Source organism: Rhopalosiphum maidis, chromosome 2, assembly GCF_003676215.2.
Source record: "Rhopalosiphum maidis isolate BTI-1 chromosome 2, ASM367621v3, whole genome shotgun sequence".
Lineage (NCBI taxonomy): Eukaryota > Metazoa > Arthropoda > Insecta > Hemiptera > Aphididae > Rhopalosiphum > Rhopalosiphum maidis.
The window spans coordinates 58708344-58728104 of NC_040878.1; the positions used below are offsets into that span (position 1 = coordinate 58708344).

At 27.0% G+C, this 19761-nt stretch overlaps 1 protein-coding gene across 1 annotated transcript in view; it reads left to right on the forward strand.

Annotated features, from left to right (window-relative positions):
- LOC113551525 overlaps positions 1–19761 on the forward strand; it is a 71344-nt gene that overhangs the window by 48870 nt on the left and 2713 nt on the right. Inside the window, exon 4 of the mRNA XM_026953808.1 lies at positions 3784–3919. Coding sequence (XP_026809609.1) covers positions 3784–3919 — 136 coding nt within the window. The remainder of the gene's footprint in view (positions 1–3783; positions 3920–19761) is intronic.

Here is a 19761-nt window from a genome sequence, read left to right on the forward strand (position 1 = left end):
TTCTATTAAGTGTCATATGATTCGATAAAGCAATAATAATAGTAAAAAACAATTGTTAAAAGATGTCCTTGATAACTAATATTACTTTTTTTCATTTTTATAATAGATGTACCTAGGTCTGAAATCACTTCACAATCATCTGTCTGTGTCAATTTTTCACTATTGTACGAAAAAAATAATAATAAACAATATGACGTCCTCAGTCTATATTGGTTTTACAACGTCGTGTCTTATACATAAACTTTTTTATAACGCGCTAAACATTTTTTCGGGTAATAGTGTCACAGAAGTTCCATACGGCATACCTATAAATTGTAAATTTTACACAAGCAATGAGTTCATTCTTGGAATTTTCTAAAAAAAATGTGTAAAAAATTAATGGTAATACTGCAGTGAACCTGAAATCCATCTCATTTTATAACATAACTTGGGTTCTAAAAAAAACTTTTTATTAAAATTGAAGGCCTGAAATTTTTATAAATATTAAAAATATTAAAATTTTAAATTTAAGATTAAAATTAGGTATTCATCTGAAATACCTGCACATAATTTATCTCAAAAATCACGCATAGAAATTTAATTTTTTGGACCTGATACATTTTGATCCCAGAAGAGTGTATATTTTTATAACGGTAATAAAATTATTTTTGGTTATTTTTATTATTTATTATTATTTTGTGTATGAATGAATTTAAATTATAAAATTTTTAAAATGTCATTCACTATTAACATTATTGACATTAAATATCTCTGGACTCTCTAGTACCAATATTTTTTCTATAGCGAGATTATCTTATATTGATTAAGAAATTATAAATTATGAAATAGGCTTAAGCGAGGATAAATTAAAATGGAATATGCTCATGTTTTCAATATAATGGGAGTCGAGAGTCTATGATATAATATGTTTATACGGAAAATCGTCACTCGAGAAAAAGCTTTGAGGGCAATTAATAATTTTAACTTGTGGTACAGCATAACTTATATATTTCCATAGTGTAACAGCCGGGCTTACATTTATAATCGTTTAGGACTTTGTTGGAAACAAAAAATACATAATATTATACATTGAAAGCTGAAATAATTTTTTATACCTAGTTAAAAACACATTATTCAGATGATTTTTAATCAATTAGATATTAAAATTTACTCAAAATAGTAATAACTTATAGCTTACTATAGTAATGTTTATAATAGGAACAAGATAATTATAGAGCATGTTTTGAATTAGCCATTTATGAATTGTTTTGGCATTAATTGATAGTAATGCTTTGTTATAGGTATTGTCGGTCACTGATGCATTTAAATGGGTAAATTGGTCATAGATAAAAATATTATACATTTACTTAGTATTTAATTAAATTTTTTCATTTAAAAAAAAGGTTGAAGAATTTATTACAATTTCTGGAATAATAAAAGATATTAGAAGAATCTTTATAAAATAAAAAATGAAGTTGACGATTAATAGAATTGAGGAGTGATCGGAATTTATATATCATGAAAATTTACAGTAGTACCTAAACAATATAAACTATTCAATAACAATTTAAGTTTTATGAGCAGAAGTTAATCAATGTATTAATTCAAGTAGGGTAAACACTCAAATTTTTTGCTGCCAAAAAAATATTCAAAATAACGCTATGTAGTGGATTACACGTATGATATTTTCATGACTGGTTTTTGGCGTTATAATCACCGCCAATAATAAATTTGTTTTTAATTGTGATTAAGTAAGTATTCGTAGAATTGTTATAATTGTATGTTTAGGCGTGAGAACATCACAATTATAATGAAAGTTATATTAATGAAATACATTAGTATATAAGCTCAAAAGAGGTTTGAGTATGTGTAAAAAGGGATATTTGATAAAAATAGCTGGGTACAATGCACAATGCTATTAAAATGATTTGTTTTATAATTAGTTTACCTCTTAGAATAATGAAATTTAAATAATATATGGTAAAACGTTTCTGTTTTAAGTGCAATATTATCATTACAAGCTATAAATGTATCTATCACCCATTTTACGTAACATTATATTATAGTGTTCAACATACAAACTTAAATAATTAATATTTTCCAAAGATATAATAAATGCACAGAAATTGTAATATTTAATATTTATTCAAACAATATAAAATTAACAATAAATAATATTATAAAATTAAATAGTACAGTTGATAGATTGTACTACGGTGTATTTGATCAATAAGCTTTGCCTCCGATAAGAGTTGTATTAGTTAAATGGATTCGACCCCCACCGTGTTTTCTACTAAAATAGATTTATCTTTTGCCAATTATATTTACTAACTTAATAATTAGACAATATTTCTGAATACGCATTTGAATCTATTATGATGTTAACTTAAAAACGGGATTTCAATTTTTTGAAATCAAACTCTTGAACGCGAATTATATTTAATAAGTACCGGTTCAAGGTTATTTATCTGATTTTTTGAGCCATTGGTGTGGATATATTTTAAGACTAGGAAATATAGTATTTATAGCCAATTTACTCATTTAATATAATTTCTAATAAATTGCATTATATGCTATAGCAAACAATACGATCAAAGAATTAATTAGAAACCAATGTATAAATATAATAAATAATATACATTTAATATTATTATTACCCATTATGAGGGTCGTTGAACTGCACCGTTATACGTGTTTAGATAGCTGCAGAGCACGTTCTGGATAAAACGGTACGTCGATACATAATAATAAAGTATATGCATATATAGGTACATTATATGTAGATTATTATAGGTACCCGCCCGAAATCTATTTCCATATAAATAACGTTTACGTATAAGACAACAACCAAAACACTTCGAGTTTTTCGCATACGGAGAGGAAAATCAAAATGAAAAAAAAAATCTAACGATCTCCCATACCCGCCCGTTTTGAAGCTATTGTATATTTATATACATTTGTTTGTTTATACATAGATACGAACGATAGTGAACTTATTCGGAACGAAAAATATACAAACCGACCGTACCGTTGAAAATATAAATACCAGGTTCGTTGGTAAATCCGTTCATTTGTATTGGTGGGAGTTTTTTTTCTTCCTATTTGTGTGTTCTCGAGTTTTAGATTTAAACAGTCAGCAAACTTACTTAGGAAGCAAACACTAGTCGTTGAATGAAATCGAAAGACACGATTTTTATAGTTATTTTTTTAAAATTAGACAATATTCTCGTTTTCACGATATACAGCAGTCAAACGATTATTATTAGCTCAAAACCAATTTTGTGACACCATTTAAAATACGGAAAAGATAATATTTATAATAGACAATGCCACAAGCTTAAAATATATAATTTTACGAGAAAACACGTATGATATGAAGGATGTTTAACATGTCATGTTTATGACACGGACCATCAATAAATATGTCGAGAAATTCAAGGAACCATTAAATTATTTGTTTTTAATTTTAAATATATTATATACTTCACACGAGCCTTATATTTATCATAATTTTTAGTACTTATTATAACTTCTGATATAGAGAACGCTATCAAGAAAAATACATTTTATACATAATATACAAATAAATAAATAAATGCAAATAAATTATATAATATAGGTACATATTATAATACAGAGTGATACACCAAACACATTCACTCCAATGTTAACCCTTTAAAATACATTAATTAAAACTCTTTTTTTTTAGAATCTTAACCACACTTAAAAGCTATATTTTCAAATATTTCGATTTTTTATATCATATTTTATGAAGTTTCTTTTAACGATGTTATCATGTTGCAGACTTTCTGAAATATACAGATTGTTACCAAGTGATGAACTCGGACTGGGACGAGTGCACCGCGAAATTCATGTCATTGGTACGCGAAGAGATGAACGGCAACCAGTCGGAGGATGCTAAAGTGCTGAATCTATGTTGGTAAGCCACACTTCTAACACTATATTATAATATACTTGTGTACTATGCCTGTCTATCGCATGCCACATAATATGTCAACACATTTGTTGTTTTCTGATATTATTTTAGATTTTTGAAAATTATAAATCATCTACCCATTTGAGAGCCATATTTAGATAGATCCTGCTGAGTATAAAAAATGTATTTATAGCTGCAGAGCATCAATGGAATGCATATCTTATCTAAAGAAAGCAAAAAATTGGCCCATTTAAACCGTTTAAATTGTATTTTATAGTACACAGTTAATTAACTAATGAACCACTGAACTAGTTATTACAAATAAAAGAAATATGGGATGTTCTATAAAGACATTCCTAATTTCAAATAAACTCCGTTATGTGAATCACATATTTTTCATTTTTGTATAATGTATACGTTTGCAGAAATTATATCAATAATGAAAACTAATGTGACGCCATAAACCAAAACGTGGTGACTGTTGTGTTTATAAAAGATAATAAATAACAGCGATGGCAGTCATGATTTTTAAACGAGTATTTTCCAGACTATTTCGTACATTCGAAATGTTCCCCCCTTTTTTGTGTGTGCAGCCGCTCAACTGTCATGCGAATTTATGCTAGAGTCGCGCAAAGGTTGACGGAGAGTGGTGTCGTAATTTACTCGAGAGTCGTACTGACTGTTGCACGTAACAATTATATGACTATAATTTATATATTAATAAAAGTCGATTTGTATGTGTTTATCTGTGTAACGGATCTACAGCCAAGTCTATTGCACCCATTGTTCTAAAATTGAATACGTTAGTAATTTCGAAACTGAAGTTTATAATTTTATAAAGCAGAGGTTTTTTGGCTCTTTTTTGTTGATATAGATGAATTACTATTAGTAACAGAAAATTAAAAAATAGCTATTTATAGTTAGATATAAATTTAGACCTGTATTTTATATTTGGTAAAAATAACTCAAATAAATGTGTTGATAATCTGTGAATAATATTATATTAAATGTAGTTTATGAAGGAGTAACTCCACAATCGTTTTATTTGTTACGAGCAACGTTGTGCAGAATAAGCTAACATATTACAATTTAAACATATAAAAAAATATCTGGTTTACTTAATATAATACGATAATTGAAAAATAAAATCACAACTTTATGACTATAGGTAGTATTAAAAGATTATTTTTTTTGTACAGAAAATCTTGTGAGTTAGTCGATCAATTTAAATTGTATATGAAAAAAAATTGAAATTCGTCTACTGGATATTGGATATCCAATTTGGAACTGTCAATTTAATGTTTTATTTGTTTTAACAAATTACGATTCCCGAAGGATATAAAAATTGTATCGTGGGTTCCTCAGACCCGCTCTCCACCATAGAAGTGTCCTGACCTGTGATGGCAATCGTATAATATCATATAAAATGACTATATTAAGCACCCAGGTATAAACCAGTACTATAATTTATGTCACATAAATACCATTTAATAACACTATATATGGTTATTATAATATATTAAATTGTCATCGCGTGGTAACATTGTTATTATACGACGGAAGTAGCAGATGTCGCGTAACAACGACTAATCTTCCACGCCCTTCCGGTCGTGGACCGCGAGCTTTACAGATTATTATATACATATATTTATACATATGTATATATACATATATTTTATACATACTATATATGTACACCCAGCACGTGTTATAGTTGCATCCTTATCACCCCTACACACTAAACGCTGCACCGCTCATCGTCAATACTCTATAGACTATGGCAACAACGGTCTATATTATTAAATTAATAATTGCGAGAAATAATCTAATATATTGTTGTCTCGTCGTTCGATAATAATATAAACGCAACCGTATTATACCACGTGACACTATATTATACATTATATATATGACATGAATGACATATTATGGATGCATGGGTGTGGGTGGCGTATTTGTACCGGGGCGGAACAAGATTGATCGTCCGGATTACTCATCAATGATAATACGCACGTATAATATATACTGAGTGTTTATTTTAATGGCAATCATCAATCGATATCTCTGAGAGTGTTTAAATGATTTGCGTGTAATGTTTATAGATTCACCCAGGCAGTGTTGTAAGGATATGCTCACACGCTTCGTTGATATAAGTAAACTTTAATAATAACTTCCTTAACACAAAAAACATTGGAAAACAAAATTGTCAACGATCTATAGAAAACATGTTTAAAACTTTAAATATTTTAAACGAAATTTAAGTAAAAATTCAATATTTGAGAAAATATTGTTTAAGTTTTCAACGTTTTGCTGCATTTGAAGTTTTATATTTTATTATTATAATATGTCCGGCAAAGTTGTAACAGTATTCAAGCACTCGAGCGTCACCACTCACCGGCCACCGCGTATTTCTATTTTTTTGAATATCCCATAATGCTAAATCTATAATTCCAAACACGTATGTTATTGTATATACTTTAAACACGTGAAGGTATATCGCTTAAGACACTCGTTCACGAAATAATTTTTACTTAATTATGATAATAGAATACATTTAATACGTATTTTGCACACTATAACTATATATTAGATAATATTATTGGCTTTCGTTTGTGTGATTTTTATACATTACGTCGTAAAAATGAAAAGCACTTAATCTTGTATCATATGTAATATAACTGTGAAATAATCGATTTAAATAACATATAAAAACTCGATATTTTCATAATATAGTAAAATCCCGTTATAACGAACTCCAGGGGACCGAATTTTTTTTTCGTTGTAACGAAAATTCGAATAAGCTCTTTACAAGCCCTGATTTTCGGCAAGGGACTTCTATATGACTTTCATTATAACGGGATTTTTCATTGAATTGGTATTCGTTGTAACGGGAATTTACTGTATCAATCAGTTGATCAATATCCTTCTCACACCGTCTCTCTCGCTCTCCATCATTACAATATGTATATAAATGCTTAAGAGTATTGTACGCCATTAATTGCATAGAAATATGAATACCTAATGATAGGTACACACTAGTATTCTTTTTAATAAACTGAAATATAAACTTATTGAATAAATACAATTTTTTTTATTATGTACATTTATGGAACCTTTTTATATTAAACCGAATGGGTTAGAAAATAAAACTGTCTTGTATAAGGACACTGCCCAGAACGTCTCCGGTAAATATCATGGAACCGAGCTTTGGCGTCCGGTACCGCCATTATGTTTCATGGCCAAGCAGACGATACATTATTATTTATTATTTACAAATCGCCAAAATAAAATAAACGGATATTAAATGTTTTTCTTTTATTGTAAATACGCGTTTCAGGACCAGAATAATATTGCATTATTGCACGGCGTGTTTTTAGTCTGCGTCTTTTGTTTACGGACGATAAAAACGTATTAAAAATACATTTTTGGGCTTAAGTACGTGCAGATATGTAATGTATAATGGTATAATTTATACCGTTCTATATTAATAGTGGTTTTGGAATAAGTACTTAGTCCTTATTTTTAAATACAGAAATCAGTACCTACTATAACCATGAATTGCAATAGATAGAATAGTATTCAATGACGGTTGTTTCATCTCATTTTAAAACAAGGTACAAATCATAAATATAGATAAATAAATTACTGACGAATGGTCAGTTATTACGAGTAATTAAAGAATATTAATTTAAATTGTTTGTTTTTAAAAACATGTGAAATAAAATAATTTTTTAAAACGATAAACATGGTAGGTACTTGCCGTTTTGATAAGTTGTAGATAAATTCAAATATTATATTGTGGACGATTATCATTCAATAAAAGTGGAGCATCATTATAAATGATTAATCTTGTTATTTTTATTATTATAAGCAATAGGTGTACTCGTTATTATTATCGTATGGCGATTCAAAATTTATTCAAGAATGGTCTGTTATTTTTCAAGTTCTGCAGACGATCAGGTCAAATCGACCCTACCGTAAAGCCCGATATATCTGTATTCACCGTATGTATAAAAAAATAACTTCACGCGCGCATTTATGTAAATATTTTGACGGTAAAATCACAATTTATTCGTATATAAAATCGCGTACGAAACGGTATCTCAACTAAATCATTACCGCGCCGCAAAAGGGTCCTTATATTATATAATGTGCGCGTATATTATCATACCATATTATACCAACCATATTAATTTACGATTTATTCTCATACTCACACTCCACCCGGTGGCTGCAGACTGTGTGGGACTAAACGTCGTGTGACTGCTGTTGCTTCCTCTATATACGCCCCGATTTCAACGTCTATCAATAAACTGCTACGTTTTTAATGTAGGCAACCTACTCACACGACCGTCGCAATATTTATGCACAAGTTCGTATTATATAATATTACAATAATTCTAGTTTTCGTCGTCATTCGATATGATGTATAGGTAAATCAAATTAGAATTCGACTGACACTACGCGTCACTAAAACTACACCAATCGGCTGTAATATATACATATATATATATATTATATATCATTATAAAATCAACTAAAACCGTGTTTATTTTCCTCCGTTTATAAAAAAAAATTAAAAATATAAAATATTTATACGGTGTATACTATATAGGCGTGTATCAATATAACTTGTTCAGGTTCGATTGGGTTATTATATGTCATACGTACTATAGACGGTTACATATATATATATATTAGTTAAGTAAATTTTAGATCAAAATAGTGAATGTTATTCAATTGTTTATATTAACCATAAATTATTGTACACATACGTCATGTTTTCATATTGTAATATATTGCTGCCAAAAATGACAACAATAAGGGTTATTTAAATTGTTTTACTATAAAAATAATGGAAACGGTGGGTATAAATGGTATTTTTTTATTGGATAGTGGTTTTATTTTATAACGAAAACAACCATCACAATTATTGAACTAATTGTTAAACAGAAATTAAATATGCTTTTATATTCGCAAATTTATCATGCTTACAGGAATATATAAATGCATAATAGTGTTACTATAATAACACAACAGTTATATGTAGGTAGTAACTAGTAGGTACACATTCAAAAATTCAAAAACATAAATAATTTCGTGTTTTGATGGTTCATCGATTATTAACTAATTGTATTTTCGTATCAAGACTGTTAATTGTATCATTTAAATTTGTTAGTGGTTTTTCAAGTAAATACATTTGACATTTCATTATTACCTACGTAGGCGCAAATGTATTTCAGGATATAAATTTATCATACTAAAAATAATTATTTTACTTTTTGTTTAATTCTGATAATTTTCTTATACAACATAATGCTTAAAAAACATCAAAAAATATTTTATTTTTTATGGAATAAGAAAAAAATTGTTTTTATATTTTTACAATAGTTAAGACCAGACACCAATTAATTCCAAATGCAATTAAAATTTGTTATGGTAAAAAATTATATTTTAAGAACTCGAGCATACTTACCTTAAACATATGAAATTATTAACTCTGAAACATCTGTGTCTTTTAAAGTCTAACAAACGGATAATATATAATATAATTATAGGTAATCAAAAACTAAAATATCAGAACTCTTGTAAAATCAAATCTAGCATTATTGCTGTTCAAAAGAAATTCAAATTAAAAAATACATTAAGATTTTATCGTATTATAGCTTCAATAAAAATCCAATGAAGACCATAAAGAGTTTCATTAAAAAAAGTTTTAGATTAACTTTCAAGTGAAATGATTATTTCACTATAAAAGAATATTTTAAACATTTTAAGGAATAAATTATTTTGAATACGCATGTATTATAATATTAAAATATACATATTAGTTATTAGTTCTTACAGAACTGTATAATAATATAAGTTTATAAAATAAATTATTAAACAAAAAAAAAAATTGATAAAATTATCAGGGGATATAATGTTCATTCCAAAACATTTAATTGCCATCGAAAGGTCAATAATTCTAATAAAATAATATCTAATTATAGTAAGTATTTGAATTGAAATACAATCGATCCGTTTTTTTGTTACAGTATAATTATTTCCGTTCAGTCATACGTTCTCTAGCAACTCTCATTGTAGTAGTTATTATAATTTAAAGTTCGAAAACCCTGGGCGGTAGATCTCTACTAATAAATAATCCAATTATACTTTGACTCTATACAAAACACCCCTATGAATAAATAAATAATACCAATAAACGGAAAAATAATTTTCAAAAAAGTAATTTTTGTACAATATACTTCATATAAAAATAGTATCAATCGTGTCACATTGCACATTGCCATGATTTCATTATTTAATTAATTTAATACATTTATCACAAGTCGATCGAGCATAAAAAAAAACCATCAGGACACCGTTGGGCGAAATCGTTAATCGAAATTCTATGGTCTTACCAATATTTTTTGGAACAAGAATATATTTCGAATAAGTAGTATAGTTACTTATTTCTGCAGGAATATTTGGTGCACAGTGCCACTGTTTCGCTCCTCGGTGAATCAAATATATTCATCTGATTTTCCATGAAATCCTAAATGCCGGAGAGGTAAGAGGGGTGGGTAACAGGGATAACAAAAATGCATTTCGTGTAAATAAGTGTTTGGAGTGGTTGGCACTCGTTCCGCTTTTTGGCGCCTCTGTAAATCTAAAATATCCTCCAATCTGCCTTCCCAGGAACGGAATCACGTTTACAAAATAATATACGTGGCAACATCACTAAAAATATTTTATATTCAATCGTAACTTACTGCAGTTATCACAGTTTACCTGTCCATCCTTGTCACGATGGCTTTATGACGTCTATTAGAATACCATATAATATAATATGGTTATCAATCAGACGAATTCCATAAATACTTAATTACGTTAGCATCGTCATAGATTTTAAATTTTACTTGTCGTTATGAAAAATCGTTGATCTAATGTTATTTGGACGAAAAATCCGATTTCAATAGACATTTCCAATACATTTTGTAACAAGGAAACTAATTTGAAAGTAGCTTATTCAACCAGGCGTTTTAAGGTTTATCGAGGGCCATTATGTTCATGGGGTTATTAGAGCGAAAACAAGTGCTTAAAATTAAGCTTTGTATGCCAAAAATTCTTTTCTTTTTCATATTTTTTTGCTTTAATATTTTATTTAAATAATGTAACTTATAATAACGTAATATTACTTATTCACTCGCCATATAAAAAAATAAGTAAGTACTCCATTAGAAAAAAATATTTTTCGAATTTTTCGTACCTTAAGTTAAATTAAATTATAACCATTATAACGGAATATATTTTTTAAGTTGTTATAAGAATTAAACAATCAACAGTGGAATTTCAATAGTTTTACGAAAAAAGATCACGTATAGTATAATTTTATTATCACTTTTGTAAATTTTAGTAACATTTAGTAATTATTTTTTGCACGCGATAATTAAAATCTTCAACGACCTTTTATATTAAATTAAAAGTATTGAAAACTTAAAGATCCACTCAAGGCTGTATAATATATTATTTTACACTTTGATTATTTAAATCATTTTCTTTTTTAAATTTATTCTGTTATTTAATATTCATACAGAATTTTTATTTTAAATTCGTCCGTTAACCCGATAAGATTAAGATAAAAGCTTGCTGAAATGAAAATTTGTAAAGAAATATATTTTATTGAGTGTGAAAGTTTGTTTAAATATTAGTACGATTGTTACTTATTACTTAAATATACACATTGACAAATTATCTTGCCAATGTTTGTGAACAATTGCTACGTACAACTTTTCTTTAAATAAACAACATTGCAATCTATCTCAAAGCTAATATGCAGTGTTGTGAGATTGTGAAAGAAATACAAAATTATAAATATATTATACTTGATTTAACGAATTTAATTTTAGTTAATTTGTTTATAATTAAACACAATTATAACTTGAGACAATTTAAATTTGCAATTATAAACGTGAATACATTTTGTTGAATCAATTGTAAAATGTTTTTGATTAAATGAGAAATTTAATTATTTTATTGTTTTTTTTTTCAATTGATTTATACAATTTGTAATTTTTACTTCTACGGCTTAAAATTTTAATATTAAACATGCATAAGTCAATTTATTTCCTGAATTGTCTCTATAACTTAAAACAATATTCAAAATTGTCGGTATTCCATTTTTTTTTTGTTTTTTTTTTTTTTTTAAGAACCTCGTGATAATTAGAAACTGAAATATTATGTTCATAAACAATTATATGATAAATTTATTAGATAATATCTTCATTTTTTTTATTTTTTTATTTTTTTTATATGGTAGTATATTGTTAACAGTTTTTTTTTTCAACAACTACAACCAAGTTTCAAAAATAACAACTCCTATAGACTATTTTTGACCAATTTCTAATCAATAAACATCGTGGGAAATAATTGAACCATTCCATTTGTCCAATAACGTGTTTACAATCAAATAATTAATAAATAAATAAAAACTCACACTATTTTCAGACCAATCGGTTCTTATTGTTATCTACCGAATCGACTAAATCCGAAATATGAAGAATATTAGAAAAAGTCAATAAACAAAAATACTCGTCCACTACACGTAGTTTCTTCGACAATCTCTTCTTTGATTTCATACTATATTATAACCATATTTATAGTATGATCTACTATATTATATAATAGAATAAAGGTCATCTGTAATTGAAATCTCATAAAATGACAATAACTTTTGACAATAATGTATACTTTTTTTTTGTACGTGTATATATTTTCAGCCAAAACAAATATTTTATTTGTTTGTGTTTAAAATGTTTGAATCAATACAATATATTTCTATTGAGGTTTTAAAAGAAAAAGATGCTTGCAAGAATGTACGTTTATGTTTAAAAGATATTTATAATATATTTTCGATTTCAGCTCCACTAATAAACAAAACAGAATTTTTCGTCCAAAATAATTGTGTTTTTCAATTGGTTATTTTTTAACAGTATATATTTATATATAATATATTAATATAATATATATATATATATATAATTCACTTATAAAATAAGTATAATACCAACATGATATTAATATAATATTAAATGTTTTTTGTTTGTCCTCTAAAGACTCAAAAACTACTAGATTATTTTAAATAAAAGTTATATCAATAGATTCTTTGAGACTTGAATGGTGTACATAGCTTTTTTTTGAATTTAGTTTTAATTCATGAAAATTGAATATTCATTTATATATTTAAATGGTTGTCATTGGTTACCGATTATATTACTATTATAATTATTAATAGAAATATGACGTACCTTTAACATTTTTACAGATGTATTAAAAAAAAAACAAATATAAAAACGAAATAATTATGTACACAATTATAATAATTACTCTTGTGATTTATTTTCCTTATTCTAGACATAGATTTTTGATGACACAAAGATAAATAGAAAGATAGATTAATTTTAACCCGGTAAAGTCGGGTAATACGGCTAGTACATTATATATTACTATTAAACTCGGTACTCACGTTAAATTGAGATAACCATTTGCATGAAATTTATAAATATTTACATATGTACATTAATCGAATTATCTACTTAAGGTTTACAAAACACCTTCAGATCATAAATGGTCGAAGATATATTTAAACATTTTAAAAGAATTATCAACCAAAATAATATACTTCATTCGAATCAACGAACGGCCTCATTTACTATATTATTACTATATGCAATGCGAAGAAGAAAAATTAAACGTATGTCTCATCAATGTAAAACATAAATAATATAACTAAAAAAATTAGATGATGATTCAAATCATATTTGTTAAATAACATAAGTACATAACTGCAATATCATCATTATAACGAGTTTTCCGTCTCGTGTAGAATATACAGATCTGTTTACACCGCTTATAATAATTTTCAATAATTTTGATTAGTATATTTACTTTTTAAAATGTAAAACATAATATTCACATAATTTTCTAAAAGTGCATCACGATAATTCAATAATAAATAAATAATACTTCAGATCTGAATTTTTAATATGTAAATCAACTCGACGAATTTAATAATCACTGGAATATTTGTGCTTGACAAACATTATTCTCCTTTTTTGTATACGTTATAATTTTTCAACAAATAAGACATTTTGATAGAAAAAAAAAATGTTTTTTTTCCATTTTAACTTAATAAGGTACTAAGTTGGTTATCTGGAATGGCAGGGCATATTAAAGAAATATATTTTATTTTTTAATCTAATAAAGATACATGAAATCTGATCACATAAATATTAATAACTATCGAACCATTTCTATTTATTTTTTTTTTTTTTGTTTTTACAATTTCGGCAATGTCGTCGATACTAGCTGTTTGTAATTTTGGCGTAAACAATAATATTCCTACACAAACTCAACTTACTATTATACCTATCTAAATAAAACTCAACAACAAAAAATATGTACAATTTTCAATTATTTATTACGTGTTTGAAGATATTTTTTTTTTTTTTTGAAATCGTACATAATAATTATTGCGAAAAAAATGTATAATAATGTATTAAAAATAAATAAACTTGAAAAAGTGCAGATATTATTGAATAGCATGTAACAAAGTCTTAAACAAACACTAAACGTGATAAATTTTATTTCATTTTTCAGACTTTAAAAATCGAAACATTTACATGCATTATTTCGAATCCGTTTAACTGATGGAAAATTAAAAATTCCGTAGATCAATGATTTTCCTATACATTCTTTCTTATACTCCATAAAGAGCATCTACAGGCAAGCCCATTATTGCGCTAAAAATACTTGACAAGAGATTTATGTGCTATTTAATCAGTTTCACGGGGCACAGCTCATCAATCGAAAACTTTCGTATTGTTTTACTTATAGTAACTTAAAAATATATCGAAAATCGTGAATAGGTCATAGGTATCTACTACCTACGCATTTAGATCAATCGCAAGAAACCGAATAATTAATATTCGAATGGAATTTTGAACACTACCTATATATTACGCGACCCTCTACGAAGATAATGTTATTATTTCATACAAATGCTTCCATAATCGTACTGCACAGTCCGTAACGACTTGTATATAATCTACAAACGAACGGCATTCACGGTTTATTAATTCGTCTCATTTGTAGTTTTTGCGCGGTCATTATTATTACTATGCCGTGTAGCACGCAATATGTATTACCTATACCTACATCATTTCGTATGACGTATATCCAACCTAAATTATTTATTTATTTATTAATTAAGTTAACGGCCCGAAGCCCTTTGAGTATATGATTTATTTAATATTGACAGTAATTACAAAAGCAGACAAATCATGACGTAACAATATTAACCTTCCAAACATTCTAAATTATTTTTAATTTAAATTCAAAGTATTTTATTTAAAAATCAATTTTTAATACATATTATATAATAAATTAAATGCTAAACATAGGTATTAATTAAAAAATTAAAAATTAGACAATAAAACATATTTTTATATTTTATTTATTAAGAATAAAAGTTTCGACATCTGTGGCTATTAGCCTATACAGTGTTACATTAACTTAGAATTATACAGATATAAAATTATTTAAGATTACATAAGATCATAAAGTACATAAGGTTTTTATATTTTAAAAGTATATATACATAAGTATTTACATTTGGGATATTGGATTACAATAGGTTCATAAGATTAATAGATCTATAAAAATTAAAAATAGCGTCAACGTTGGCTTCCCCTAATGCTTCCTCCGTGTTAGTGGGGTGGCTTCAAATTTTTCGTTCTTCATTATACATAGGGCAGTGAAGTGTGATATACTCGATTGACAAAGTTTCATTGCATTGATGGCAAATTGGCTGTTCTTCTTGTAGGTTGAATAGATAAGAATGGGTGAGCCGTGTATGGCCGATTATAGCTCTAGTGGTGACAATGTCTACTAGACGTACTGTATTAGTGGGAGGTCGCCATTTTTGGATGGTTTTTTTTATACATTTTTTTTTTTTAATTCATTAAAAAATGAATAATAAGACAATAAGATATGTTGTACTATAGGTATAATATAAAAAAATACGCATATAAGTACTAAACTGTTGTATTGTTTACTATAACGTATCTGTTGGATAGTTAAGATTGACTTTACAAGATATTAAGCATGTACTAAACTTAAATATAGAATATTTGAAAAATACTAATAATCGTTACATAAAATACAAATACATTTTTATAAGTATATTATTATTAGTATTATTTCATAACAACGATTATATAACATAAAACTTAAATTTATCACGTTTAGAATCACAAAAGTCCATTGAGGTGGATACATTTTATTATCTAAGAGTGATGTTCGAGGAAAAAGGAACCATAATTCTTACAAAAGGTAGTGAGAAATAACATCGATCAAGAAAAATATATACCTGGAAACTCAAAATCGTATTGAAGCCAGTCAATTTGGACACGCAACATGATAATTTAATGAAATATTCCCATTTAATCATTTATTTTTATTATAATATGTATTCGTCATACTCGTTCATCGGCATTCGCAATGGCAATTATAATAGTGACGAAGAGTTTCACAACTATAGATAATTTACGCTTTTGATATCCAACACTGGACGTTAATATGCGATGAGTGACGACTAACCCTCCGGTATTATCATACAAATATAACAATCGTTGATCGTTCGGTAAACGGGGACGGATAGTGTACACAGTGCACATATGCAAATAATATGTGTATACAGACATACAGTTCGTACACAAATTCACATTTCCTCGAAAACGTGTTTCTGTCCTAAACTCGAAAATTATAATATTGTGCCTAATTCGTTGTATATTCACAATCCCGCATTACGATTGTGTGCGGTGGACAAATAAAAACGTACACAATATACCACACATACACACATTGGGGTAAAGTTATAAGTTAGGTATAGTGTATATACGGGTTGATCCATCTAACTTAAGATACTAATACGTATTATTATTTCAGAAACACAAACGTTTATGAAAATATTTCTTTTTTATTACTTTAATAAGTTGCAAAACAACATTTTTGGAAAAAAAATTATACTTTTACTATTTTCCATCGTTGTAGTTTTTATAAATATCTTACTACTTTTAATGATAACGTGTATTGTTTATTTCATATTCCCGAAAAAAATATTATTTGGAGTATTTCGATTTCTAAAGATAAAATTATTGACAAGAAGTTTATTAGTTATGGGAACTTGAAATTTAGATGAATGAAGTAGCAAACTAATATTTTACGGGGTACCCATATACTGTTTCAGCTCACGCATCTAAACTTAAAATATCTATTCGTCCAAAATTCGATTTTCAAACGTGAAAGTACTCTAAAAAAATATTCTGTTTTGGAAAAATAAAATTAAAATACATATTCAACTTAAAAAAAGTAAATTATTTTTAAAAATAGATAATGATATACATAATGGTAAAATTAAATATTTTTTAACCATCTAAGATTATGTAAAAAAATATATTTAAAAACAAACGTTTTGGAAATAATGCGTGTCTTGAATCATCCGGTAGATATATATCTATATCTAACCTTACTCCAGACTAAACATATTATTATTCGACCAAGAGAAGATGGCTTCTTCGTGTATTCCATTATTGCATATATTATACGCACGCAGCGACTCCTTCGTATCATTTCTCTCTTACTGTCTCGTGAGAGAGAGAGAAAGAGAGAGAGAGAGAAAGATAAATAGTAAAATGTAGTGCGAGGAAGGTAAGAGATAGGAGTGGAATATGTTCAGGTAGATTTGACCGTTCAATACTAACTAAATTGTCTTCACTAAAAATCGCTGGAGAAAAAACCCGCATAATACGTACCTTTAAACAGGAAATATATATTATAAATAAGATAAAAAAAATCTGAATAAAAGAAATCCGTTCGGTCAGAAAACGTTGGCCACAGGATCAATCGCTTACTTGAAAATATATTATTATTTAAAAACGCGTTGAGGTAAATAAAAGGCGAAATCAATCAATGTATAATAAACAATGCATACGCTTATTATATGAAATGATTCTATTTAATTTATGAACTTAATTCGACGTGTACAACCGAAATTTGAAACGATTTCGTATTTGAAAGTAAATTTATTGGTTAAAGATATTTTTCTCTGACTTTTTCTACAAACACTATTAGGTAGCAGGAGCGCACTAAAACCTTCACATATAGAACGCACCTCAGGATCGCAAATCAAATAAAGATAAAATGAAACTTTGGAGAGATCGTGTTTCAATGTCCTTGATAGTCTCGAAGTGTAAAAAAAACCACCATTAACAACCGTTGAAATAATTTAAATAAATGTCAGCAAGCGCAATTTTAACCGATCTCCGCTCAAAACCGTTCTTTACAAGTCATAATATATGCTATTGATTTTGATTTGTATAACACATATACAACTAACAAGTGTTGAGGTATTCGTAGACTATTTTTTGAGACTGAACTCCATACAATTCTGTCCAGTTTTATTTTTCATTTTGTTTTAATATTGTTATAAATTGTAATGAAATATTTTATAAAATAAATTAATGTTTCTAGACAAGTCCGAATAATGTAATATTCTAAAACTATTACTTACTATAGGTAGGTACTTAAGTGTTGTAGTATTGTCCCTGTATACACTTTTGTTTATTTATAAGTTTATAACATAAAATACGATCTCATATATTTTTAAAAATAAAATTGGAAGCCTTACTCAATTAATTTTTAATTAAACTAAATCTCATTATACTACCAGTTCTGAAAAAGTTTTTTTGTTTAAAAAAACAAAAAAAAATGAGTTTCCTGGTTTACTCTTTATCCCGAATAAAAATCAATTTAACTTTTAAAACTAACTCTTTTCTTTGTTAAATAATGCAAATAGTTTTGTCTTTTAAAAATCTATTCAATCTTATTAAAATATATATAAAAGCTTGCGAAACTTACTTAACCTTAAAGTATTCAGAAAATGAATTTCGTAGGTTTGTGCGGGTAATTGCAAACACCCAATTCGATACATAATAAACAATGCAGTTAACGTATGTATTTAATATAAATTTTTAAAGCAGAATATAAATCACTAAATGTATATTAAACTAGACAAGCTCCATATATAGTCAACCGGTATAATCGACAGACATAATAATATTATATTGACATGTGAGAACCAATACGGAAGGTATGTTCTCAATCCAATATTTTTGTAGGTTTCGGCCATCAAACGTCAACTGACATATAACAATAAAATCCTAGGTACCTTTATAAAAATACAATAATAATAATTGTAGTTCATAGCGAATATTAAAAATATACACTTCTAACTTCCGAGTAGGACAAAAAATGTACAATATAGTAAACGACACGCGTTAGCAATGTCGATAATACTTATATTATTTGTTTCTAAGATACATACACATCTCGTAACGTATAATATTGTGCTATAAGAAAATAACAAACGTCAAAATTTCACAGTACTCTCGCAGGTGCGTTTTTATTACGAAAAAACATATTTCCAAAACATACACTTGAAATCCATTTTAATATTTCAAAAGCATTTTATTTATTCTTTTATGAATGCGAAATACGAATAAAAATCTACAAATAATATACACTCCCCGGTATACTTATTATGCCTACCTTTATATTATGTAATACTATAATAGTGATGTTTTGCGTATACTTATTGCGCTTAACATTCTAAAAGTAGTTCTATACCTGCATAATGTTGTTACAAAATAAAATACATAATATTATGATGAGTAAAAAGGTTCCGTTTTGTCTTCGGCCATTTGTTAGAACTCTTGAACCGTTAAGTTGTTATCTGATGTTTG